Raw genomic sequence first — 26,341 nt, 5'->3', positions numbered from 1 at the left:
TGCGTTCCACGTCTCGCTTCCGATCTGTTGCCAATAGGAAGTGCTTTATTTTCCCACGTGATCTAATGCTCTTAAAGCGGCCGACGTCACTTCCACTGCTGGCCCCAAAGAATGGAGGAATATGTGCGGGAACCATGGTAACGCAGGGCATGACGGGAATGTATTGCTGCCTGTAGCTATGTGGCAAAGTGTTGGCACTTTAGGGGATGTCAACACCCCAGTGCATTCTGGGCGCCAGCATGTACAGCTGCGCAGAGGTTGCCGGGAAATTTGGTTTCCCAGACTCTTGTCAGTGGCAACCAATCAGAGCTTAGCTTGTATTTTCTAACCTTCCATGAGAAAATGAAAAGAGGACTATGATTGGTTGCTATGGGAAGCATGGAGGCTTCTCCTTAGCAACGCTTTGGATACTTGGCCCTGCTCACTAATTAGGGCCATCTCATGCACCTCACATCGCTTGGAACACAATTTCGACCATTCTTGTCCCGCACCGCCTGTGACCCTGCGCGGAATGAGATCAGACGGACTCCAGCTTCTTGCCCGTTCACGATCTCTGCGTGCTGTCAGGGAATGGCAATCCTCCTGCCCTGAAGATGGCCACATCTGGCTGACGCAGGAGCAGGACCTAGCTGAGGGCGCCTTCTCCTTTCTCAGATAATCCGCCAGAAAGTGTTTCCATTCCTTGATGGCACAATATGTGCTGACATTCTCAGCACAAGTGTTTTATCTCTCTACAGCCTCCTTCCTATACATAAAGGCCTATATGGAGGTAGGCAATAGAGGAGACCCCCATAGCTTGCGAACTACAGCTCCCAGCATGCTCTGACAGTCTGGTAATGGGACTGACATCATGGGACTTGTAGTTTTGCTACCTGATGGCCTTTTGCGCTGGTCAGAAGTGATAGATGCGGTAGGAGTTTTGCTAACGCGTCAGCAAGCAGAGGTACTATCTGTAGTGATGGCACGGGGACATGTCTGACCTCTGTGGTGACGTCTTGGTGTTAATTTTTCGCTTTCACCAACTCTATCCAGTGGCGAGATGAAATATTGTAAAAAGTGGACTTGTCCTTTGAATCTTTCGCAGAGTAACAGCTGCCATTTTCCTTTTCCAGCCCCTGGAGGATTGTCGATGACTGCGGCGGAGCCTTTACAATGGGACTCATCGGGGGAGGGGTATTTCAGTCAATTAAAGGGTTCAGAAATGCTCCGGTGGTGAGTATATCCTGTCGTGTTCCTCTTACAGGGGTACTCCGATGTATAACCTGTGTGACCACCACTTCATTCCCTGACTGCAGAGCCTTGGCCCTCGCTCCTGCGCTGCCCGCTGCTGGTGAAGAAGGATCCGGCATCGTTGGGTCCATTACATTAACTCCTGTTCTTTCTTCGCAGGGGTACAAGCACCGTCTGCGGGGCAGTATGAATGCTGTTAAAATCCGCGCTCCACAGATAGGAGGTGAGGTCTGTGATTGGGGGGCCTGTTTTGATGCTATCCCCCCACTCAATTACGCCCCCTCACTGTCTCTCTATTGTACAGGCAGCTTCGCGGTGTGGGGGGGCTTGTTCTCCACTATTGACTGTGGTCTGGTGAAGCTTCGTGGGAAGGAGGACCCCTGGAATTCCATCACCAGCGGAGCTCTTACCGGGGCCGTGCTGGCGTCTCGCAGTAAGAAACCTCTCGCCCCTTTTCGATTCTTCATACTTGTGGACATTTCTAAATTCCTGTAGAAGACGCATGATAGAAGATTTTCTAATTACATGTTACACTAATACAGTGAGATGTGGCCCCTGACCACAGGATGGAGGCTTTTACTATGAGGGGGCATTCTTGGGGCCAATGCATGGGATATGGCGTTATCAGCCAGTCAATGACCAACTATGTAATCTAGAGATGGCCTCAGCCTACGAGAGAGATGATCTCTTTTGGCAATGGAAGTCTTGAGCGGGGGATATTTGTACCTCTTAATATTCAAAGGTTAAGGGAAAAATGATGGGAACAGGGCGTCTCACTGAATCTTTGCAGTTGGCTCAGTGAGGCGGTGAATGCCTTAGGCCCCCACAGACAGTCACTTCTTGGACCCGCATAAATTAAAATGGGGAAAAGTAGCAGAAATCCTTGGATAATAAACTTACACGACCACTCTGACGGTCACTGTCCTGAACGAAGACTCTGTAGGGATCTGCTCATTACGAGTCTGCCTGAATAATCGTCAGCACTGCTGTGCTTCATTCCTTAGGTGGACCACTGGCTATGGTGGGCTCAGCGCTGATGGGGGGGATATTATTGGCGCTCATAGAAGGTGTCGGCATCCTCCTCACCCGCTACACGTCACAGCAATTTCAAAACCGTAAGTTCTCTAAACTATAGAGTGCGAACAAGCAAAATAGCATTTGTGCTAAAATGAATGAATTATTAGAACAATCGTGTGGACTGAATGAATAAGCTAAATAGAAATATATTTCACCTTTAGGCTATATTCACACTTAGCGGTTTTTACCGCGGAACCGCCGCGATTTTGATGCTGCGGGTCCGCAGCAGTTTCCATAGCGTTTACAGTAACATGTAAACCCTATGGAAACCGCAAACCGCTGTGCACATGCTGCGGGAAAAACCGCGCGGGAACGCAGCGGTTTACAACCCGCAGCATGTCACTTCTTTGTGCAGAATCGCTACGATTCTGCACCCATAGGAATGCATTGAACCGCTTACTTCCCGCATGGGGCTGTGCCCACGTTGCGGGAAGTAAGCGGATAATGTGCGGGTGGTACCCGGGGTGGAGGAGAGGAGACTCTCCTCCAGGCCCTGGGAACCATATTTGGGGTTAAAAAATAAAAAATCTGGTTATACTCACCCTCTGATGTCCGGAGCTCCTGGGCGCTGCACGCGGCTGTCCGGTCAGAGTTGCTGTGCGACCAGGACCTGCGGTGACGTCGCGGTCACATGACCGTGACGTCACGAAGGGTCCTTCTCCCACAGCATCTTAGGAACCGGACCGCCGGGTGCAGCGCCCAGGAGATCCGGACATCAGAGGGTGAGTATAACCAATTTTTATTATTTTTAACATTACTATTGATGCTGCATATTGCTGCATATGCAGCATCAATAGTATAGGCGGAAACCCGCAGCGGAAAACGCGGAACAAACCGCGATAAATCTGCAGGAAGAACCGCAGTTGTTTTGCCCTGCAGATTTATCAAATCCGCTGCGGGAGAACCCGCAGGGACCCGACGCAAGGTGTGAACATAGCCTTATAGAATAGATCCGATAGACAAGTATTCTGAGATGATGGCCCGGGTGTAACCATATGGGGTGTAAACAAATGGATATATCGCCTGCACAGGGATTTGCCTGAATGCAATTAAAGGCATCAAGTGTAAACGGCACATACAGCAGAATGCAACCATGCATGTAGGATCCACGTATATAGTGGGAGGATGGATGTGTGGTATGTATAATGATAGTAATGTAGATGCCTGTTAGTCCGTAGTTATTCTATAATTATACATACTGCATGCCATCCATCCTCCCACTATATACGTGGATCCTACATACATGGTTGCAGTCTGCTGTCTGCGCCATTTGTACTTGATGCCTTTTAAAGGGACAGTGTCACCTGGATTTGGAGGGAACAATCTTCAGCCATAGGGGCGGAGTTTTCGGGTGTTTGATTCACCCTTTCCTTACCCGCTGGCTGCATTATTGGATTGAAGTTCATTTTCTGTCCTCCGTAGTACATGCCTGCACAAGGCAATCTTGCCTTGCGCAGGCGTGTACTATGGAGGACAGAGAATGAACTTCAATATTGCAGCCAGCATGCAGCCAGCGGGTAAGGAAAGGGTGAATCAAACACCCGAAAACCCCGCCCCTATGGCTGAAGATTGTTCCCTCCAAATTCAGGTGACAGAGTCCCTTTAACACCTTTCTGACATCGGACGTACTATCCCGTCGAGGTGGGGTGGGCCCCTATGACCACCGACGGGATAGTACGTCCAGCGCGATTGGCGGCGCTCACGGGGGGAGCGCGGCCGATCGCGGCCGGGTGTCAGCTGCCCATTGCAGCTGACATCCGGCACTATGTGCCAGGAGCGGTTACGGACCGCCCCCGGCACATTAACCCCTGGCATACCGCGATCAAACATGATCGCGATGTGCCGGCGGTGCAGGGAAGCATCGCGCAGGGAGGGGGCTCCCTGCGGGCTTCCCTGAGCCCCCCGCAGCAACGCGATGTGATAGCGTTGCTGCGAGGGTCTTACCTCCCTCCCTGCCTGCTCCAGCCCCGGATCCAAGATGGCCGCAGATCCGGGTCCTGCAGGGAGGGAGGTGGCTTCACAGAGCCTGCTCAGAGCAGGCACTGTGAAGCATGCTCAGAGCAGGCACTGTGAAGCCTGCAGTGCTGTAAGTGAGATCGGGGATCTGACAGAGTGCTGTGCAAACTGTCAGATCACCGATCTGTGATGTCTCCCCCTGGGACAAAGTAAAAAAGTTAAAAAAAATTTTTCCAAATGTGTAAAAAAATAAAACTAAAAAAAAAATATTCCTAAATAATGAAAAAAATATATATATTATTCCCATAAATACATTTCTTTATCTAAATAAAAAAAAAACAAACAATAAAAGTACATATATTTAGTATCGCCGCGTCCGTAACGGCCCGACCTATAAAACTGGCCCACTAGTTAACCCCTTCAGTAAACACCATAAGAAAAAAAAAAAAAAAAAGAGGCAAAAAACAACGCTTTATTATCATACCTCCGAACAAAAAGTGGAATAACACGCGATCAAAAAGACAGATATAAATAACCATGGAACCGCTGAAAGCGACATCTTGTCCCGCAAAAAACGAGCCGCCATACAGCATCATCAGCAAAAAAATAAAAAAGTTATAGTCCTGAGAATAAAGCGATGCAAAAATAATTATTTTTTCTATAAAATAGTTTTTATCGTATAAAAGCGCCAAAACGTAAAAAAATGATATAAATGAGGTGTCGCTGTAATCGTACTGACCCTAAGAATAAAATTGCTTTATCAATTTTACCAAACGCGGAACGGTATAAACGCCTCCCCCAAAAGAAATTCATGAATAGCTGGTTTTTGGTCATTCTGCCTCACAAAAATCGGAATAAAAAGCGATCAAAAAATGTCACGTGCCCGAAAATGTTACCAATAAAAACGTCAACTCGTCCCGCAAAAAACAAGACCTCACATGACTCTGTGGACCAAAATAAGGAAAAATTATAGCTCTCAAAATGTGGTAACGCAAAAAATATTTTTTGCAATAAAAAGCGTCTTTCAGTGTGTGACGGCTGCCAATCATAAAAATCCGCTAAAAAACCCACCATAAAAGTAAATCAAACCCCCCTTCATCACCCCCTTAGTTAGGGAAAAATTAAAAAAATGTATTTATTTCCATTTTCCCATTAGGGCTAGGGTTAGGGTTAGGGCTACAGTTTGGGTTGGGGCTAAAGTTAGGGTTAGGGTTGGGGCTAAAGTTACAGTTAGGGTTTAGATTACATTTACAGTTGGGAATAGGGTTGGGATTAGGGTTAGGGGTGTGTCTGGGTTAGAGGTGTGGTTAGGGTTACCGTTGGAATTAGGGTTAGGGGTGTGTTTGGATTAGGGTTTCAGTTATAATTGGGGGGTTTCCACTGTTTAGGCACATCAGGGGCTCTCCAAACGCGACATGGCGTCCGATCTCAATTCCAGCCAATTCGGCGTTGAAAAAGTAAAGCAGTGCTTCTTCCCTTCCAAGCTCTCCCGTGTGCCCAAACAGGGGTTTACCCCAACATATGGGGTATCAGCATACTCAGGACAAATAGGACAACAACTTTTGGGGTCCAATTTCTCCTGTTACCCTTGGGAAAATACAAAACTGGGGGCTAAAAAAATAATTTTTGTGGGGGGAAAAAAAAAGATTTTTTATTTTCACGGCTCTGCGTTATAAACTGTAGTGAAACACTTGGGGGTTCAAAGTTCTCACAACACATCTAGATAAGTTCCCTGGGGGGTCTAGTTTCCAATATGGGGTCACTTGTGGGGGGTTTCTACTGTTTAGGGGCTCTGCAAATGCAATGTGACACCTGCAGATCATTCCATCTAAGTCTGCATTCAAATGGCACTCCTTCCCTTCCGAGCCCTCCCATGCGCCCAAACAGTGGTTCCCCCCCCCACATATGGTGTATCATCGCACTCAGGACAAATTGGGCAACAAATTTTGGGGTCCAATTTCTCCTCGGGAAAATACAAAACTGGGGGCTAAAAAAATAATTTTTGTGGGAAAAAATTTTTGTTTTATTTTTACGGCTCTGCATTATAAACTTCTGTGAAGCACTTGGTGGGTCAAAGTGCTCACCACACCTCTAGATAAGTTCCTTAGGGGGTCTACTTTCCAAAATGGTGTCACTTGAGGGGGGTTTCAATGTTTAGGCACATCAGTGGCTCTCCAAACGCAACATGGCATCCCATCTCAATTCCTGTCAGTTTTGCATTGAAAAGTCAAACGGCGCTCCGTCCTTTCCGAGCTCTCCCATCCGCCAAAACAGTGGTTTACCCCCACATATGGGGAATCGGCGTACTCAGGACAAATTGTACAACAACTTTTGGGGTCCAATTTCTTCTCTTACCCTTGGGAAAATAAAAAATTGGGGGCGAAAAGATAATTTTTGTGAAAAAATATGATTTTTTATTTTTACGGTTCTGCAGTATAAACTTCTGTGAAGCACTTGGTGGGTCAAAGTGCTCACCACACATCCAGATAAGTTCCTTAGGGGGTCTACTTTCCAAAATGGTGTCACTTGTGGGGGGGGTTCAATGTTTAGGCACATCAGTGGCTCTCCAAATGCAAAATGGCGTCCTGTTGTGAATTCAGCTTTTGGGCTCCCTCCGGTGGTCGTAGAGGGTAATGCAGTTGTGCCTGGACTGCAGGAGTGGACAGGTGTATCTACTAATTGCAAAACTGACTGGGGTATATAGCTTTGCTGGATCCTTTAGTCAGTGCCAGTTGCCCATTGTTCTTGAAGGATTCACTTCCCTGCTGGTCTCTCCAGTTTGCTGTGTGCTTCTACAAAGATAAGTCCTGGCTTTGTTTTTGCTGTCCACCTGCGGTGGACCTTATAGTTCTGTGCATTTTCATGTTTTTGTCTTGTCCAGCTTGGTCTGTGAAGGATTTTTTGCAACCTAGCTATTTCTCTGGAGATGCAGATATACCCCCCATGTCTTTAGTCAGATGTCGTGATCCGTGTTTTCTGCAGTGGATATTTTCTAGTGTTTTTATACTGACCGCATAGTACTCTGTTCTATTCTTTCTTTTTAGCTAGTATGGCCTCCTATGCTAAAATCTGATTTCATATCTGCGTATGTTATTTCCCTCTCCTCTCACAGTCAATATTTGTGGGGGGCTGTCTATCCTTTGGGGATTTTCTCTGAGGCAAGATAGGTTTCCTGTTTCTGTCTTTAGGGGTAGTTAGATCTTAGGCTGTCCCGAGGGGTCTAGGGAGTGTTAGGTATCCCCCACGGCTACTTCTAGTTGCGCTGCTAGGTTCAGGGTTTGCGGTCAGTACAGGGACCACCTTCTCCAGAGTACGTCTCATGCTGCTCCAAGACCACCAGATCATAACAGCGTCCCATCTCAATTCCTGTCAATTTTGCATTGAAAAGTCAAACGGCGCTCCTTCCCTTCCGAGCTCTCCCATCTGCCCAAACAGTGGTTTACCCCCACATATGGGGTATCGGCGTCCTCAGGACAAATTGTACAACAACTTTTGGGGTCCAATTTTTTCTCTTACCCTTGGGAAAATAAAAAATTGGGGGCGAAAAGATAATTTTTGTGAAAAAATATGATTTTTTTATTTTTACGGTTCTACATTATAAACTTCTGTGAAGCACTTGGTGGGTCAAAGTGCTCACCACACCTCTAGATAAGTTCCTTAGGGGGTCTACTTTCCAAAATGGTGTCACTTGTGGGGGGTTTCAATGTTTAGCCACATCAGGGGCTCTCCAAACGAAACATGGCGTCCCATCTCAATTCCTGTCAATTTTGCATTGAAAAGTCAAATGGCGCTCCTTCCCTTCCGAGCTCTGCCATGCGCCCAAACAGTAGTTTACCCCCACATGTGGGGTATTGGCGTACTCAGGACAAATTGTACAACAATGTTTGGGGTCCATTTTCTCCTGTTACCCTTGGTAAAATAAAACAAATTGGAGCTGAATTAAATTTTTTGTGAAAAAAAGTTAAATGTTCATTTTTATTTAAACATTCAAAAAATTCCTGTGAAGCACCAGAAGGGTTAATAAACTCCTTGAATATGGTTTTGAGCACCTTGAGGGGTGCAGTTTTTAGAATGGTGTCACACTTGGGTATTTTCTATCATATAGACCCCTCAAAATGACTTCAAATGAGATGTGGTCCCTAAAATAAAATGGTGTTGTAGAAATGAGAAATTGCTGGTCAACTTTTCACCCTTATAACTCCCTAACAAAAAAAAATTTTGGTTCCAAAATTGTGCTGATGTAAAGTAGACATGTGGGAAATGTTACTTATTAAGTATTTTGTGTGACATATCTCTGTGATTTAATTGCACAAAAATTCAAAGTTGGAAAATTGCGAAATTTTCATAATTTTCGCCAAATTTCCGTTTTTTTCACAAATAAACGCAGGTACTATCAAATCATTTTTACCATTGTCATGAAGTACAATATGTCACGAGAAAACAATGTGTCAGAATCACTGGGATCCGTTGAAGCGTTCTAGAGTGATAACCTCATAAAGGGACAGTGGTCAGAATTGTAAAAATTGGCCCGGTCATTAACGTGCAAACCACCCTTGGGGGTAAAGGGGTTAATTGCATTTGGGCAAATCCCTGTGCAGGCGATATAACCATTTGTTTAAACCCCATGGTTACACCCGGGCCATTATCTCAGAGTACTTGTCAATCGGATCTATTATATAAATGTGAAATGTATTCTATTTGGCTTATTCATTCCGTCCACACGATTGTTCTAATAATCCATTTCACTTCAGCACAAATTCTCTTTTGATTTTTAGTTTCCAATTAATTTTGCAAATGGTGGATTTTTGCTATTTATTTGCGGCTCGTGAAACAGACACAGGTAACAGCGTCATTGTGGTTATTTATAGCTTTATAGAGTACAAACAACTTTTATTTTAAAGGGTCACACAACTTAAGCCTCTTGTAAAGTGACACTTGGTGGTCCCATTGCTGGAGAAACCCTTTTCTCCCCAGACTTCATCTCGTGGGAAAGAGTTGGGAGGCCGCCATACATATCAGACGGTCAACTGGTTCAACCCAAATTGTCAATTTGGCTGCCTTTCATCTAATGTGTATGGGGGCCTTTATGTCCAGCTGTTGATTATTATCTGAGAATGCTACAGGCTGCCATTGAAGGGGGCATATAGTATTCTACAGCTCTGTTGTGGTTGATGGAGGGGTCCCAGAGTCGCCCAGTCTTTATTCACCCTGCCATGTCATGATTTTGCCTCCATCAGCTCTGTACCACTTCTTTCTGGTGCCATCTCCACTCCAATATTGTGTGACAGGGACCCAGTCTGTAGCTACCCCCGATCTGTCCACATTTCGAGGGGGGCATCATTGAGGGATAAGCATGCAGCTCCTTTACTAGTCTTTGTTGGTTTATTTTGCAGCCAGTCCATTTGCAGAGGGGCCAAGCAATATACCGCACTGACGCTGGAAAGCGACGTCTGCTCGGGCTTGTTATTTCAATGGTGGTGATGTAGAAGACTTGCGATACAGGTTAAGGAAGAATATGGGATTTGTATAAGTGAAGCGTTCTTATCCTTCTGTATAGAAATAAACAGTGTTCATTGTATAACGTGTGACCCTCAACGTGTGTATTGTACGATCACCCCTAGCGTGCAGGAGAATGGGGGTGTTTGGCATGTTTTCTGATGGACACATTAATTCTGTTTATTCTCTTTTGTCCAGTAAGAATCCCTCATACAATTCCCATTACAGGGCAACGAAGAAGAAATGTTTCTAGAAACGGACACTTTTACTTGGGCTGTTGCATTCGGGCAGTTCTTCAGTTCTCAGTAGCGAGGGTGAATCTGAAAAGACAAAGCAGACAATGCTGTGTGTAACTGGCTAGTACTACTGCACATGTCCGATAGCAGTGGTGGACAGCGTGTGGCCATTGTCTGCAGCCTTAGCCTTCTGGGCACATATACCGGTCTGTGGCTGGCGACTGCTCACATGCGGCTTTCATGCTGACGAGGAATGGCACAGGGACGGGTAAGTACTAATGCAGCCATGGGAAGCCATCTATGGGACCTTCATACACTGCTCAAAAAATAAAGGGAACACTTAAACAACAGAATATAACTCCAAGTAAATCAAACGTCTGTGAAATCAAACTGTCCATTTAGGAAGCAACACTGATTGACAACTTCACATGCTGTTGTGCAAATGGAATAGACAACAGATGGAAATTATTGGCAATTATCAAGACACCCTCAATAAGGGAGTGGTTCTGCAGGTGGGGACCACAGACCACATCTCAGTACCAATGCTTTCTGGCTGATGTTTTGGTCACTTCTGAATGTTGGTTGTGCTTTCACACTCGTGGTAGCATGAGACGGACTCTAAACCCACACAAATGACTCAGGTAGTGCAGCTCATCCAGGATGGCACATCAATGCGTGCTGTGGAAACAAGGTTTGCTGTGTCTGTCAGCGTAGTGGCCAGAGGCTGGAGGTGCTACCAGGAGACAGGCCAGTACACCAGGAGACGTGGAGGGGTCCATAGCAACAACCCAGCAGCAGAACCGCTACCTCAGCCTTTGTGCAGGGAGGAACAAGAGGAGCACTGCCAGAGCCCTGCAAAATGACCTCCAGCAGGCCACAAATGTGCATGTGTCTGCACAAACTGTTAGAAACCGACTCCATGAGGATGGTCTGAGGGCCCGACGTCCACAGATGAGGGATGTGCCCACAGCCCAACACCGTGCAGGACGCTTGGCATTTGCCACAGAACACCAGGATTGGCAAATTTGCCACTGGCGCCCTGTGCTCTTCACAGATGAAAGCAGGTTCACACTGAGCACATGTGACCGAGTCTGGAGACGCCGTGGAGAGCAATCTGCTGCCTGCAACATCCTTCAGCATGACCAGTTTGGCAGTGGGTCAGTAATGGTGTGGGGTGGCATTTCTTTGGAGGGCCGCACAGCCCTCCATATGCTCGCCAGAGGTAGCCTGACTGCCATTAGGTACTGAGATGAGATCCTCAGACCCCTTGTGAGACCATATGCTGGTGCGGTTGGCCCTGGGTTCCTCCTAATGCAGGACAATGCCAGACCTCATGGCTGGAGTGTGTCAGCAATTCCTGCAAGATGAAGGCATTGAAGCTATAGACTGGCCCATCCGTTCCCCAGACCTGAATCCGATTGAACACATCTGGGACATCACGTCTTGCTCCATCCACCAACGTCACGCTGCACCACAGACTGTCCAGGAGTTGGTGGATGCTTTAGTCCAGTTCTGGGAGGAGATCCCTCAGGAGACCATCTGCCGCGTCATCAGGAGCATGCCCAGGCATTGTAGGGAGATTATACAGGCACGTGGAGGCCACACACACTACTGAGCATCATTTCCTTGTCTTGGGCATTTCCACCGAAGTTGGATCAGCCTGTAGTTTGATTTTGAGCATCATTCCAACTCCAGACCTCTATGAGATATTAATTTTGATTTACACTGGTAATTTTTATGTTTTATTGTTCTCAACGCATTCCACTATGTAGTGAATAAAGATTTACAACTGGAATATTTTAGTCAGTGATATCTAGGATGTGGGATTTTAGTGTTCCCTTTATTTTTTTTGAGCAGTGTATATTGGCAGGATTCGGGTCTCTTGACCCCTAGATGGGACTTCACAGAAGGCTAGATGAGGCGGCCATGCATGTAGGTTATGGGGGTATTTGAAATATTTAGCTAATTTGGCAATCTACATAAATGACAATAGGGTGGGACCTAGGTATGGTCTCCTGGTTTTGTACTTCCTTCTCGCCCTGGGATGTAATCCTACATGATGGGTAGGGTGATGTATGGAGCAGGATAAGGTGCTCAGACTTCTGCTCATGAAGGGGGTGAACAATTCTGACACTAATAAGTAAAAGTGGCATTTACAGGAGAATTAGGAAAAATCACTTATCGATGATGTGAATTAATTTGCAAGAGATGTTCCATCTGCCAAGTCAGTGTGGCCTTCAGATAGGGGCCCTTAGAGCTGCTTCTGACCAGCCAACATATGCGGCTCTTCTTTTACTTAGCCGACCCAGCGTAATGTCACGTGCGTCACACTGCATTGATGCCATACTGCCTGGCCATCTAATAAAGAGGAGCCGCAGATGCTGGCCAATAGGAGGACCGCAAGGCTCCTGTCCACGGGCCACAGATCACCGACGTGACCCTCTGGTCCTGCGATATCGACTGACACCAATTTCTCTACTCCTGTTCAGCTGCTTACATCGATCTTTGGTTTATTGCAAACAGCAGAAAGTTGTTGATTCTACTGTTAAACTATATTTCCCATGGAGGTGAATCATTTTGTTTGCTTCTATAGAGGACAGATCTAGACATAAAGTGAAGCTCTACATCTGGAGCGCATATCATCGCCATGGGTGCAGTGAATCTTCTTAAAGCCTCGTTAGTCCTTTTTATTTCCCTGTTTATTACACCTACAGACAGGAGACCGCTGAAATGACAGAATGAGACCTCCAGCCTTAGGTGTTAATGTTGTCGGCACCAAATAATCACAGCCAGTATCTGATCTCCTACGTAAAATGAATTTCCCTAGCTCATGTTATGGGCACGTCGCATCTAATTAACCCCGTACACCTCCATCAGGATAACACAGGCCCTGATGTAACAGTAGAGGTAAGTGTTGGTGTGGCATGTGGAAAAGCTGAGTGATATCCAATTAACCCCTTACACAGGGTTAAATCTCAGCGTTCTGAATACTTTGGGGGGCTCCAGATTCTGGTAACGATCTCTTGGTTCTATTCAAGACTAAAGTGTAGAGATTTCACGAATTGGCCCCAGCAGGGGGCAGCAGTAGCTTCCTGTATATTATTATGGTGGTCTAACCTTGGTGGTCTTAATACGGCCTCCTTGGAAACAGATCCAGCCGGAGTTATCGGGAAGGGTTTGGCATTCCTCTTCCTGCAGACAAGGCTCCATGTCACACCACCATTTCCCCATCACGATGGAAGCTGTTGATATGATCGCAGAGTTATAGGTGCAATTATCTGCTTATCTTCCCAGAATCGGCCCCCCGTCCCGGTCCTTGGGCTGTGTCTGGTCTTGCAGTACAGCTCTACTGTAATGAATGGCACTGAACTGCAATACCACACACATGCTGTAGACAGGGCTGGCGGCCATGTTTTTCTATTCCTGGACAACTGTTCCACATCTCCATAGGCTAGGTATACATCATGCCATGAAACATGTCCACCTCCATTTTTCATGTTCCACTCACTGGTCCCATTTGTCAAAAAATACATCATAACTCTATGAACAAACGAATACACTGTGTTATGCTTGGCGCAAAGCCCAAGGGGTCACGAAACGCCAAAGCGAGGACCCCTGTGACATGTCCCGCTCCTTGGGCCGCACTTTAGGCATAATATAGTATATCTGTTTTTGCCCTGACTGTTCCCTTAAATGGTAACCCATCTTCCTCCTTAGACTGATAATTCTAAAAATTCATTCTAAATTATCCATTAGGGGGCGCCAGTCCATTGGCTTTTACATGCCATTAACTATCCCAGGGAGACGAGATCTAAAATACTATAATGTGACGGGTTCACCCAGAGAAGTGGAGCAGTGATGAGCGTTATATAGGGGACAGTATATTGCTGTATACATTGCACCCATCCCCTGGGGTAACTACCCGACTTACCATCCACACATGATGGTTTGTCCCGGGTCGTCCCGGCCACTTTTCCCGGCAGGCAGGAGCACTGCACTGTCTGCGATCGCTCCTCGATACGGTTCCTGTTACAACAGCGATGAGCCGACACCACCCGACAGGTGCCACCAGCTGTGTGGTATAAAATTACGGGGTCACTTACATTAGGAAAGACCCTACAGGGCACATGCCAAGGCATCAGCTTTTAAAGGGGTGGTATATGACAAGATAAAAGGGTCTGCTTTCTCTTATTTCATGGCAGCCCCCCCAGGCCATAGGCTGTATCTGGTATTGCAGCTTGGCTCCATTCTAACCCCTTAATGACGGAGCCAAATTTTAAATATCTGCACAGTCTCACTTTATGTGGTAATAACTCTGGAATGCTTCAACAAATTCTAGTGATTTTGAGACTGTTTTTTCGTGACACATTGTACTTTATGGTAATAGTAAATTTAGGTTGATATGCTTTGTGTTTATTTATAAAAAAAAAAATCAGAAATTTGACAAAAATATAAAAAAAAAAAAAAATAGCTAATTTCAAACTTTGATTATCCCTTTAATTCAGATGGTCATACCACAGAAAACCATTAATAAATAACATTTCCCACATGTCGGCTTTACATCAGCATCATTTGTAAAATGTTCTTTTATTTTGTTAGCATTTTAGGAGGTTTACAAATGTAGCAGCAATTTTTCATTTTTTTCAAGGAAATTTACAAAATGTATTTTTTTAGGGACCTAGCCATGTTTGAAGTGACACTTTAGGGGTCCTATATATTGGACCCCCCCCCGAAACCTGATACCATTTTAACCCCTTTACCCCCAAGGGTGGTTTGCACGTTAATGACCGGGCCAATTTTTACAATTCTGACCACTGTCCCTTTATGAGGTTATAACTCTGGAACGCTTCAATGGATCCTGGTGATTCTGACATTGTTTTCTCGTGACATATTGTACTTCATGACAATGGTAACAATTCTTTGATAGTACCTGCGTTTATTTGTGAAAAAAACGGAAATTTGGCGAAAATTATGAAAATTTCGCAATTTTCCAACTTTGAATTTTTATGCAATTAAATCACAGAGATATGTCACACAAAATACTTAATAAGTAACATTTCCCACATGTCTACTTTACATCAGCACAATTTTGGAACCAAAATTTTTTTTTGTTAGGGAGTTATAAGGGTTAAAAGTTGACCAGCAATTTCTCATTTCTACAACACCATTTTATTTTAGGGACCACATCTCATTTGAAGTCATTTTGAGGGGTCTATATGATAGAAAATACCCAAGTGTGACACCATTCTAAAAACTGCACCCCTCAAGGTGCTCAAAACCATATTCAAGAAGTTTATTAACCCTTCTGGTGCTTCACAGGAATTTTTTGAATGTTTAAATAAAAATGAACATTTAACTTTTTTTCACAAAAAATTTAATTCAGCTCCAATTTGTTTTATTTTACCAAGGGTAACAGGAGAAAATGGACCCCAAACATTGTTGTACAATTTGTCCTGGGTATGCCAATACCCCACATGTGGGGGTAAACCACTGTTTGGGCGCATGGCAGAGCTCGGAAGCGAAGGAGTGCCATTTGACTTTTCAATGCAAAATTGACTGGAATTGAGATGGGACGCCATGTTTCGTTTGGAGAGCCCCTGATGTGGCTAAACATTGAAACCCCCCACAAGTGACACCATTTTGGAAAGTAGACCCCCTAAGGAACTTATCTAGAGGTGTGGTGAGCACTTTGACCCACCAAGCGCTTCACAGAAGTTTATAATGTAGAACCGTAAAAATAAAAAATCATATTTTTTCACAAAAATTATCTTTTCGCCCCCAATTTTTTATTTTCCCAAGGGTAAGAGAAGAAATTGGACCCCAAAAGTTGTTGTACAATTTGTCCTGAGTACGCTGATACCCCATATGTGGGGTAAACCACTGTTTGGGCGGATGGGAGAGCTCGGAAGGGAAGGAGCGCCGTTTGACTTTTCAAAGCAAAATTGACAGGAATTGAGATGGGACGCCATGTTGCGTTTGAAGAGCCACTGATGTGCCTAAACATTGAAACCCCCCACAAATGACACCATTTTGGAAAGTAGACCCCCTAAGGAACTTATCTAGAGGTGTGGTGAGCACTTTGACCCACCAAGTGCTTCACAGAAGTTTATAATGCAGAGCCGTAAAAATAAAACAAAAATTTTTTTCCCACAAAAATTATTTTTTTAGCCCCCAGTTTTGTATTTTCCTGAGGGCAACAGGAGAAATTGGACCCCAAAATTTGTTGTCCAATTTGTCCTGAGTGCGCTGATACCCCATATGTGGGGGGGAACCACTGTTTGGGCGCATGGGAGGGCTCGGAAGGGAAGGAGCTCCATTTGGAATGAGGACTTAGATGGAATGGTCTGCAGACGTCACATTGCGTTTGCAGAACCCCTAATGTACCTAAACAGTAGAAACCCCCCACAAGTGACCCCATATTGGAAACTAGACCCCCCAGGGAACTAATCTAGATGTGTTGTGAGAACTTTGAACCCCCAAGTGTTTCACTACAGTTTATAACGCAGAGCCGTGAAAATAAAAAATCCTTTTTTTTCCCACAAAAAATATGTTTTAGCCCCGAGTTTTGTATTTTCCCAAGGGTAACAGGAGACATTGGACCCCAAAAGTTGTTGTCCTATTTGTCCTGAGTACGCTGATACCCCATATGTTGGGGTAAACCCCTGTTTGGGCACACGGGAGAGCTCGGAAGGGAAGAAGCACTGTTTTACTTTTTCAACGCAGAATTGGCTGGAATTGAGATCGGACGCCATGTCGCGTTTGGAGAGCCCCTGATGTGCCTAAACAGTGGAAACCCCACAATTATAACTGAAACCCTAATCCAAACACATCCCTAACCCTAATCCCAACAGTAACCCTAACCACACCTCTAACCCAGACACACCCCTAACCCTAATCCCAACCCTATTCCCAACCGTAAATGTAATCTAAACCCTAACTGTAACTTTAGCCCCAACCCAAACTGTAGCCCTAATCCTAACCCTAGCCCTAACCCTAATCCTAACCCTAGCCCTAACCCTAGCCCTAACCCTAGCCCTAATGGGAAAATGGAAATAAATACATTTTTTTAATTTTTCCCTAACTAAGGGGGTGATGAAGGGGGGTTTGATTTACTTTTATAGCGGGTTTTTTAGCGGATTTTTATGATTGGCAGCCGTCACACACTGAAAGACGCTTTTTATTGCAAAAAATATTTTTTGCGTTACCACATTTTGAGAGCTATAATTTTTCTATATTTTGGTCCACAGAGTCATGTGAGGTCTTGTTTTTTGCGGGACGAGTTGACGTTTTTATTGGTAACATTTTCGGGCACGTGACATTTTTTGATCGCTTTTTATTCCGATTTTTGTGAGGCAGAATGACCAAAAACCAGCTATTCATGAATTTCTTTTGGGGGAGGCGTTTATACCGTTCCGCGTTTGGTAAAATTGATAAAGCAGTTTTATTCTTCGGGTCAGTACGATTACAGCGACACCTCATTTATATATTTTTTTTATGTTTTGGCGCTTTTATACGATAAAAACTATTTTACAGAAAAAATAATTATTTTGGCATCGCTTTATTCTCAGGACTATAACTTTTTTATTTTTTTGCTGATGATGCTGTATGGCAGTTCGTTTTTTGTGGGACAAGATGACGTTTTCAGCGGTACCATGGTTATTTATATCCATCTTTTTGATCGCGTGTTATTCCACTTTTTGTTCGGCGGTATGATAATAAAGCGTTGTTTTTTGCCTCGTTTTTTTTTTTTCTTACGGTGTTTACTGAAGGGGTTAACTAGTGGGCCAGTTTTATAGGTCGGGCCGTTACGGACGCGGCGATACTAAATATGTGTACTTTTATTGTTTTGGTTTTTTTTTATTTAGATAAAGAAATGTATTTATTGGAATAATATATATATTTTTTTTTCATTATTTTGGAATATTTTTTTTTATTTTTTTTTACACATTTGAAATTTTTTTTTTTTTTTAACTTTTTTTACTTTGTCCCAGGGGGGGACATCACAGATCAGTGATCTGACAGTTTGCACAGCACTCTGTCAGATCACTGATCTGACTAGCAGCGCTGCAGCCTTCACAGTGCCTGCTCTGAGCAGGCTCTGTGAAGCCACCTCCCTCCCTGCAGGACCCGGATCCGCGGCCATCTTGGATCCGGGGCTCGAGCAGGGAGGGAGGGAGGTAAGACCCTCGCAGCAACGCGATCACATCGCGTTGCTGCGGGGGGCTCAGGGAAGCCCGCAGGGAGCCCCCTCCCTACGCGGTGCTTCCCTGCACCGCCGGCACATCGCGATCATCTTTGATCGCGGTGTGCCAGGGGTTAATGTGCCGGGGGCGGTCCGTAACCGCTCCTGGCACATAGTGCCGGATGTCAGCTGCGATAGGCAGCTGACACTCGGCCGCGCTCCCCCTGTGAGCACCGCCGATCGCGCTGGACGTACTATCCCGTCCATGGTCATAGGGGCCCACCCCACATGGACGGGATAGTACGTCCGATGTCAGAAAGGGGTTAAAAACAATCCCCCCCCCCACCCCACCTGACATACTGAAAACTGCAGTCAGGTAGTTTAACCCTTCAGATGCTTTTCAGGAATTACCGTAATACAAAATGGCATGAAAATGTGTATTTTAACCACCTAACTGCCGCTAACATCTGAACAGGTCACTGTAGCCGTCAGACTCTAAGGCTGCTATTTGGCCGTGAACTGCCATGGCAAACATCAGGACCACACAGTCATGATCTCAGAGTGCCGATGGGGATAAAAAGGAAGCCCCCACATATATATGATGTAGTCATTATTGACAGCGTCATCTAAGGGGTTAAACAGATAAGGACGATGCAAACACTGATCGTGGCTGATGCAGCAAGTTGTCAGCTGTAGTGTACATCCCACAGCTACTGGATTGTCACCTGTATGGGGAGGCCATTCTCTTATATCTCAGGTCAGTTAAAAGACGTATCGGCTGTCATTAAGGGGTTACGGTTATTCCCCAAATCACAAGATATCTACTAAATATTACTTGCTGATGGCTGGGGGTCCCAATGCTGAGACCACCAGTGATTCCAAGGTCAGGACTTTGTATACCAGGAGGATTTGCAGCCCTTCTTGAATGGAGCGGAGGTGTCCATGGGACCATAGGAAATATTGATCTGCTGTACTCGGAGGTGGAGCATGTGCACCTCCGCTCCATTCAAGACAGGCTGCAGAAATACTTTTGGGTTCCAGAGTCCCGCTCTCGGGATGGCCAGTAGCGAATACCCAGCAATTGGACCCAATACCCAGCGATTGGACCTTGATGGATCAGCAAGTTGTGAGAAAGTGTTTCTTAGGGTGCAACCAACAGGATTACAGCCGCATAGTTTCCTGACCTGAGCGAACAGCCTTGTAGGCATAAAATGAGTCTTTTGCTCTGGGCAGGAGCCTATATGGTCCTGGGAATGCATTTACTCTGGAGGACCAGGCATAGGCAGATTACTCAGACAGGCCATTAATTCTAATTAGACCCCTGCAGTACTTGATTTCCCCTGTGGCGGTGCTGCAGGCAAAGTGAATGCCAGCTGGCGGATTTCTGCTGCCGATCACTCTGTGATCGCCATATCATCTGGTCTATAAATGGCCCCTATATTTACAATGTAGGCCGTTTCTGCTGTCGAGTGAAATGACGAGGCCTCCTCGCACCTCCCGCCTTTCCATCTCTGCTATGTGGTGTGCACCCCTCCGCTATCCCTCACACTTGTTTCTCTCATCTCTCTCCATCTGTCTCCCCCACATCCCTCGTAGTCTGTGCTTCAGCCCTGTTCCTCTCTTGCTAGCAGATGGCATGTGCACACCCGGTCCTCATTTCTTAAGAGTCTGTGCCAGGATCTGGGAACATAACTGGCAAGAATAACAGTAATGAATTTTTTTTTTCCCCTGGCAATGGTTAGGGCAGGAAGGCAAGCAATGAGCGGCTATGGGAATCCATGTGCTGAACTGTAGGAGTGCAACTAAGTAGGGCGAACAGGGGAATGATGAGTAGGGGTGAAGTCAGGCAGTAGAGGAAGGCGAGGACACCATCATGGAGGCTGGAAGATGGGAGAGGGTAGGTAAGTAGGGGGACAGTATCGGCAACTTACAGATGACCGGCAGCTGGTTGGTGTCTGTGAAGTACTGGTAGTGCGGAGGCCACAGCGGAGACAGGTCGGGCATCTGAACGTTGTGCTTGGCATAGGAGGCTGTGACCGCTGACCAGAAACAGGACATGGACAGGAGGACACCGAAGCTATCAGAGGAGATCAGAAAGGGAGGTTAGGTTACAGAACATCAGGACCACACATGTACCAGAGCTACCAGGCAGACCTGGGCTTAGGAGGACTGAGGCGGAGGAAAAAATGGTGCAACAATATCCATTTGGGGCAAAACACAAGAAGACGAAGAAGTTTGGGAGATTATGTATAAAAGGGCATTGACCGGCTACAGGGTCACATACTACATGTCCCAAAGCAGACTGATGAATGTAAATCAGATTGCACCTGCTGATGAGAAGCGGGATGATGACTATGTTGGATGGTGATGATAAGCAGGATAATGAGTACAGGTGGGATTGTACCTGGTGAGGAGAAGGTGGATGATGACTATGTTGGATGGTGATGATAAGCAGGATAATGAGTACAGGTGGGATTGTTCCTGGTGAGAAGGTGGATGATGACTATGTTGGATGGTGATGATAAGCAGGATAATGAGTACAGGTGGGATTGTTCCTGGTGAGGAGAAGGTGGATGATGACTATGTTGGATAGTGATATGAAGCAGGATAATGAGTACAGGTGGGATTGTTCCTGGTGAGGAGAAGGTGGATGATGACTATGTTGGATAGTGATATGAAGAAGGATGATGAGTACAGGCGGGATTGTTCCTGGTGAGAAAGTGGATGATGACTATGTTGGATGGTGATATGAAGCAGAATGATGAGTACAGGTGGGATTGTTCCTGGTGAGGAGAAGGTGGATGATGAACACAGGTTTGATGGTTCCTGATAGAAACAGGATGATAGATGTTGGTGACGTGGTTCCTAGTAGAGGGAAACGAGGCATTGATAGTAATAAATGGCTCCTGGCGATGATGACTGTATTTCATGGTGATGAATGGTAGGATTAGGAGTGCAGCCTGGATTATTAATAGTGACAGGCAAGGTGATAAATAGTGGGATGATGAATAACCGGCTTGATGTTCCTGGTGATGGATGCATGAATGGTTCTAGGCAGGGTGATGACTAGAGATGCACCCAGATGGTTCCTCGTAGTCTGGAACGAACAGGTGAGCTCCTCAGGATCACTGAGCACAGGGATCCGGTATTGCGGGATCCTTGCTGATAGTAATAAAACTAAAGATACTGCCGTCAGGGCATGCTGGGAGTTCTAGTTGTAGAACGTAAAATAACGAGCGTGGAAACCAATCCTGATTTCTGTCCTCTGTAGCATAGAGGCAGATGGCCTCCACATGGCTACTTTGGGGACCTTTGAGCGCGGGGCCTGCTCTGTTGGCCTCATCCCTCTGTTAGTAGGTGGTGATGACTTTTACAGGATTGTGTAGGAAGGAAACAATAGGATGGGGAATAAGCTCCAGATCTCAAACACGTATTCCTAAAATATAGAAGAACCCGTGTTTGAGCTCCGCTATGGGGTCTCGTCTCTTCTCGCCGCTGCATCATATCAAGGACACCAATTAGTGGATCACATAATGACCGGATCCAGCGCGTCCCACGGTGTGGCCCTTACACACAGAGAGAATAATGGGCCACGGTGGGTGTAATTGTAGTGACCAGCCACATGTAAATCCAGGCTGATGGCCGAGGCTACGACAATAAACGTAGGGGAGATAATGGAAAGTGAGCGAGAGGCCGAAGAACGAGGCACGCTGTGTACTGAGCACACGGCTCATCAGAGGGGCAGGAGGCTCCGGGGGCTGCGCAGCCCCCCGCACAAGGGTTTCATCCAGGCTTCTGATCAGATATAAAAGCAGATGAAAAGCTTATTATAGATGAGACGTTTCCCGGCTTATGTGAGACCGGTCTACAGGACACGAGCCGCCTGTATATAGGGCCTTAACCCTTCCCCTGCCGCCTGTATATAGGGCCTTAACCCTTCCCCCGCCGCCTGTATAGAGGGCCTTAACCCTTCCCCCGCCGCCTGTATATAGGGCCTTAACCCTTCCCCCGCCGCCTGTATAGAGGGCCTTAACCCTTCCCCCGCCGCCTGTATATAGGGCCTTAACCCTTCCCCCGCCGCCTGTATATAGGGCCTTAACCCTTCCCCGCCGCCTGTATATAGGGCCTTAACCCTTCCCCCGCCGCCTGTATAGAGGGCCTTAACCCTTCCCCTGCCGCCTGTATATAGGGCCTTAACCCTTCCCCCGCCGCCTGTATAGAGGGCCTTAACCCTTCCCCCGCCGCCTGTATATAGGGCCTTAACCCTTCCCCCGCCGCCTGTATATAGGGCCTTAACCCTTCCCCCGCCGCCTGTATAGAGGGCCTTAACCCTTCCCCTGCCGCCTGTATATAGGGCCTTAACCCTTCCCCCGCCGCCTGTATAGAGGGCCTTAACCCTTCCCCCGCCGCCTGTATATAGGGCCTTAACCCTTCCCCCGCCGCCTGTATATAGGGCCTTAACCCTTCCCCCGCCGCCTGTATAGAGGGCCTTAACCCTTCCCCGCCGCCTGTATATAGGGCCTTAACCCTTCCCCCTCCGCCTGTATATAGGGCCTTAACCCTTCCCCCGCCGCCTGTATAGAGGGCCTTAACCCTTCCCCGCCGTCTGTATATAGGGCCTTAACCCTTCCTCTTTCAGATCCCTAGAGACAGGACTTAACCCTTCCTCATCCAAATCCCTATATACAGGCATTAACCCCCTCCTCCAAATCCCTTTAAACAGGTCTTAACCCTTCCTCGTCAAAATACCTATATACAGGACTTAACCCTTCATCCTCCAAATTCCTATATAGAGGACTTAACCCTTCATCCTCCAAATACCTATATACAGGACTTAACCCTTCCTCGTCCAAATTCCTATATACAGGCCTTAACCCTTCCTCTTCCAGATCCCTATATACAGCACTTAACTCTTCCTCCTCCAAATTCCTATATACAGGCCTTAACCCTTCCTCTTCCATATCCCTATATACAGGACTTAACCCTTCATCCTCCAGATCCCTATATACAGGTCTTAACCCTTCCTCCTCCAAATCCCTATATACATGATGTAACCCTTCCTCCTCCAGATCCCTATATACAGGTCTTAACCCTTTCTTCTCCAGATCCGGAGTTTGCCCTTTCCCCTCCATATCCATATATAAATGTACTGTACACATACATATTTAGCTTAACCCTTGATTTCTCATCCAGAACTGTGCATGGATGACTTAACCCCCCAGCTCCTTGCACAGGGGACTTAACCCTTCTTTTTCTACAGCGCGATATCACGTAGTATTAAAACTCAAACTTAACCCTTTCTTTGCCAGAGTATAAAATGGAGCTATACCAGTTGAGGTAACCCTTTCAGAAGCTTATACGCTGTACTTATCCCTTTCTCCTTCCAGAGCCTCGTATTTCCCAAACCTTATCCCTTTCCCTAACTCTGGACCCTTGTAAAGCCTCATTAACCCTTCCTTGCCTGCAGCCTCATGTCGCCAGCCACGATTGCCCCTCTTTTATTTGCGCACCTTGGTTAACCCTTTATCAGCCACTTTAACTGCCTCTTCATCAAGAGCCCTACAATATGACTTCATCCTCACAGCCCTTAAATATGGAGATGCGATAACTCTTCGTTCCCCGGAGTTTCGCACAGCACTGCTTCATCCCTCCTGCGCTGTACATTTAGCACTTTAATACACCCTGCAATATTCTCCTTGGCACCGTGGACAGGGTACTTAACCCCAATGGTAAAAAGACAGCAAACTTTGTGCACATGGACTCTGGTCGGTACCTACAGTTTTCTCCTCTCATTCAACCCTTTCTGCCCTTTAACTTTTTCATCCATCCATCCATCCTTCCATGCGAGCCTTACCTTGTCGCCATCCTGACTGCTGCCCCTCTCATACCTGTGCCCCCATCATCAATTCGTGACTTCATCTGCTCATTACCATTGGGCAGCTGAGACCTCTCCCCGCCATCGGGGGTCTCATCCTACAGGGGCTGCTGCTCACTTACCTTCGCTGTAGCCTACAGCCCATGGACTCGGGTGTAATAGCAGAGCTGGGAGGATTGCTTCTTCCTCTGCTCATCATCCGGTGAGGCTGTAATCCATCTGGGATGTGAGAGTGAGGGGGAGGAGGGCTGGGTGCCATGTGTGATAACAGAGAGTGGGGAGTGATGAAGAGGAAGCAGTGGGGGTCCATGGTGCCCTGTATGAGAAGTGCCAGCTGGGTACATTCTGCCCCTCACCGTATCTCCACCTTTCTCATTGCACAGCCCACCATGCTTTCTCCTACTTTTCCCACTAGTGACTTTTGCCCGTTCCATTCTCAGCTTTCCCACAGACGTGCTGCCCACGGCTCCTCCTGTTCACTTGTTCACCCTCATTCATTTCTCACCAGCTGATGCCGTCATTTCATCTCAATACTTTCCCTGGGTCCAAACTAGAACTGTTCTCTCCTATCTGTGCCCATAAAACAAGGGCTTTTATTTTTTTTTACCCCCGTGGGGGTGAGTAGAAATAAGAGAGGGGTTTAGGCACAGAGCATTCTCACTGGTGGGGCTCACAATTAAATTTTTCCTATTTTTAGACCCACAAGAAGTGAACTATGCTGGGGCTACTCTGCCACTTTGGCCACAACATGAACGCCATAATGAATGCATCCAGCAAGTCACCAGAAAGCCAAACCTAGCGGACGTGTGTCTGCAGCTTTAGGCTATGTGCACACGTAGAATGGTCCACTGCGGATTTTTCCGCAGCGAATTTGATAAATCTGCATTACAAAAACGCTGCGTTTTTTGCAGATTTCACTGCGGTTTTACATCTGCGGTTTTCTATCGGAGCAGGTGTAAAACCGCTGTGGAATCCGCAGAAAGAAGTGACATGCTCTGGAATGTAAACCACTGCGTTTCCGCGCGTCTTTTTCCGCAGCATGGGCACAGCGTTTTCTGTTTCCCATAGATTTACATTGTAATGTAAACTCATGGGAAACTGCCAGGGACCTGCAGCAAAATCCGCATCATGTGCACATAGCCTCACTGTGGGGCAATGTAGCAGCGACCTGTGTAGCTGCAGCCTTAACCCACCCATGGTTTTTACAGCTTAGAATGACACACATACAAACATGTGAGAAACATACAAACTCTAGTGAGATTTTGTCCTTGGTGCAATTCCAACCCATGATGCCAGTGCTAACCACTGAGCCACCAGTCGCAGAAACCCTCCTTTAAGCCGGCCATACAGATCAGATCGACCGATGATACACCACTGACCAATCACCCCATAAAGACTGGACTTATTCCATAATTCTATGGTGAGATACACCATGAACACGATGTAGTGGCTTCTGTATCCATTTCTATAGGCCATGTCTGGTATTCATTCAGTTGTAGTACCAGTAACATCCTATGGATAAGAGTGGCGCTGTGTCAGGGAATACATAGCCGTCCTAGGTATTCTGTGAGGCAGTGACCGGTATTACATGTAGGATGTGCATGGAGGCGTATTGAGGCCATGAGAGTGCATTGCAGTCACAGGATTAGCTGTGATTGCAATGCAGAATAAAAGTGAGTGTAGGTCTTGGACAAGCTATTTGTCCAGGGCAGATTTAAGAAACCCGCTGGGCTTTTATTTTTGAAACGGACTACAGGATGATAGTGGGGCAGTCTGTTCCCTCCATTGGCCCAGGTTTTCCATGTGGCCTAAGGCCACAGGTTGCTTGTAAAAACCCCTGAAGCAGAGGGTTGGGTGTGTCAGAGACAGTTTGGTTTTGCATGAGTGCAGAGCAGAAGGCTCTGCAAAGCTCTACCTGTGTGAGGTAACACAGGCAAGCAGAGCCAAACAGCCAAGGGAGCTGAAAGGCCTGGCACCCACAGCATACACGGCTGTGCAGTCGCTCACGGCAACTGGTCACGGAGGTGGACTGGTGTTTTTATTGGCTGCAATCTGGAGGATATGTTTCCCGGCTACGATCCGGAGGATATCGTGTGCTGTGTATTTTTTGTGAGTTGAACATTAAAGACACTTTTGTTTTGGAACTTTCCTGGATCACTACCTGTCTGTCACACTGTGCCAACTCCGCTGCACCAGAATTCCCAGTCTCATACAACCTGTATATATGGTTCTAGGAGCAAATTCCAGAACCGTGTCTTTAAATAAAAAAAGGCTCCAATATTGGTGATC

General features: G+C 46.4%; 2 protein-coding genes across 3 annotated transcripts; one reads left to right on the top strand and one right to left on the bottom strand.

Annotated features, from left to right (window-relative positions):
- Nucleotides 1-26: 26 nt before the first annotated feature.
- On the top strand, nt 27-9,844 carry TIMM17B (translocase of inner mitochondrial membrane 17B). Of its 2 annotated transcripts, XM_069747849.1 has the most exons (6): nt 27-137; nt 1,113-1,212; nt 1,390-1,453; nt 1,535-1,663; nt 2,235-2,345; nt 9,657-9,844. In XM_069747849.1, exons 1-6 carry the CDS (start codon nt 112-114, stop codon nt 9,695-9,697), a joined length of 471 nt encoding a protein of 156 aa, XP_069603950.1. In that variant the 5' UTR covers nt 27-111; the 3' UTR covers nt 9,698-9,844. The 2 variants fall into 2 exon arrangements, with proteins under 2 accessions (XP_069603950.1, XP_069603949.1); XM_069747848.1 differs by having other exon boundaries at nt 1,113-1,453.
- Nucleotides 9,108-24,538, bottom strand: LOC138662343 (uncharacterized). The gene is made up of 5 exons (XM_069747851.1): nt 24,175-24,538; nt 20,109-20,254; nt 13,927-14,067; nt 13,113-13,237; nt 9,108-10,079 (listed from the first exon to the last, which is right to left on the bottom strand). The coding sequence occupies exons 1-5, from the start codon at nt 24,360-24,362 to the stop codon at nt 10,062-10,064; spliced, it is 618 nt and encodes a 205-aa protein (XP_069603952.1). The 5' UTR covers nt 24,363-24,538; the 3' UTR covers nt 9,108-10,061.
- Between the last annotated feature and the right edge of the window lie 1,803 nt (nt 24,539-26,341).

This window comes from Ranitomeya imitator, chromosome 2 (assembly GCF_032444005.1).
Source record: "Ranitomeya imitator isolate aRanImi1 chromosome 2, aRanImi1.pri, whole genome shotgun sequence".
NCBI classification, from domain to species: domain Eukaryota; kingdom Metazoa; phylum Chordata; class Amphibia; order Anura; family Dendrobatidae; genus Ranitomeya; species Ranitomeya imitator.
Note: the sequence above shows the minus strand (reverse complement) of the source record. Positions and strands in the feature narration are given on the sequence as shown.

Coding starts and splice junctions, on each gene's coding strand:
- TIMM17B (XM_069747848.1), top strand. CDS start 112: ATGGAGGAATATGTGCGGGAACCATG. Junction 1,454..1,534: donor CCGCGCTCCACAGATAGGAG/GTGAGGTCTGTG, acceptor TCTATTGTACAG/GCAGCTTCGCGGTGTGGGGG. Junction 2,346..9,656: donor GTCACAGCAATTTCAAAACC/GTAAGTTCTCTA, acceptor TTTATTTTGCAG/CCAGTCCATTTGCAGAGGGG.
- LOC138662343 (XM_069747851.1), bottom strand. CDS start 24,362: ATGGACCCCCACTGCTTCCTCTTCATCACTCCCCACTCTCTGTTATCA. Junction 20,255..24,174: donor GGCTGTAGGCTACAGCGAAG/GTAAGTGAGCAG, acceptor CTCCTCTGATAG/CTTCGGTGTCCTCCTGTCCA. Junction 14,068..20,108: donor CAACCAGCTGCCGGTCATCT/GTAAGTTGCCGA, acceptor TATACCACACAG/CTGGTGGCACCTGTCGGGTG.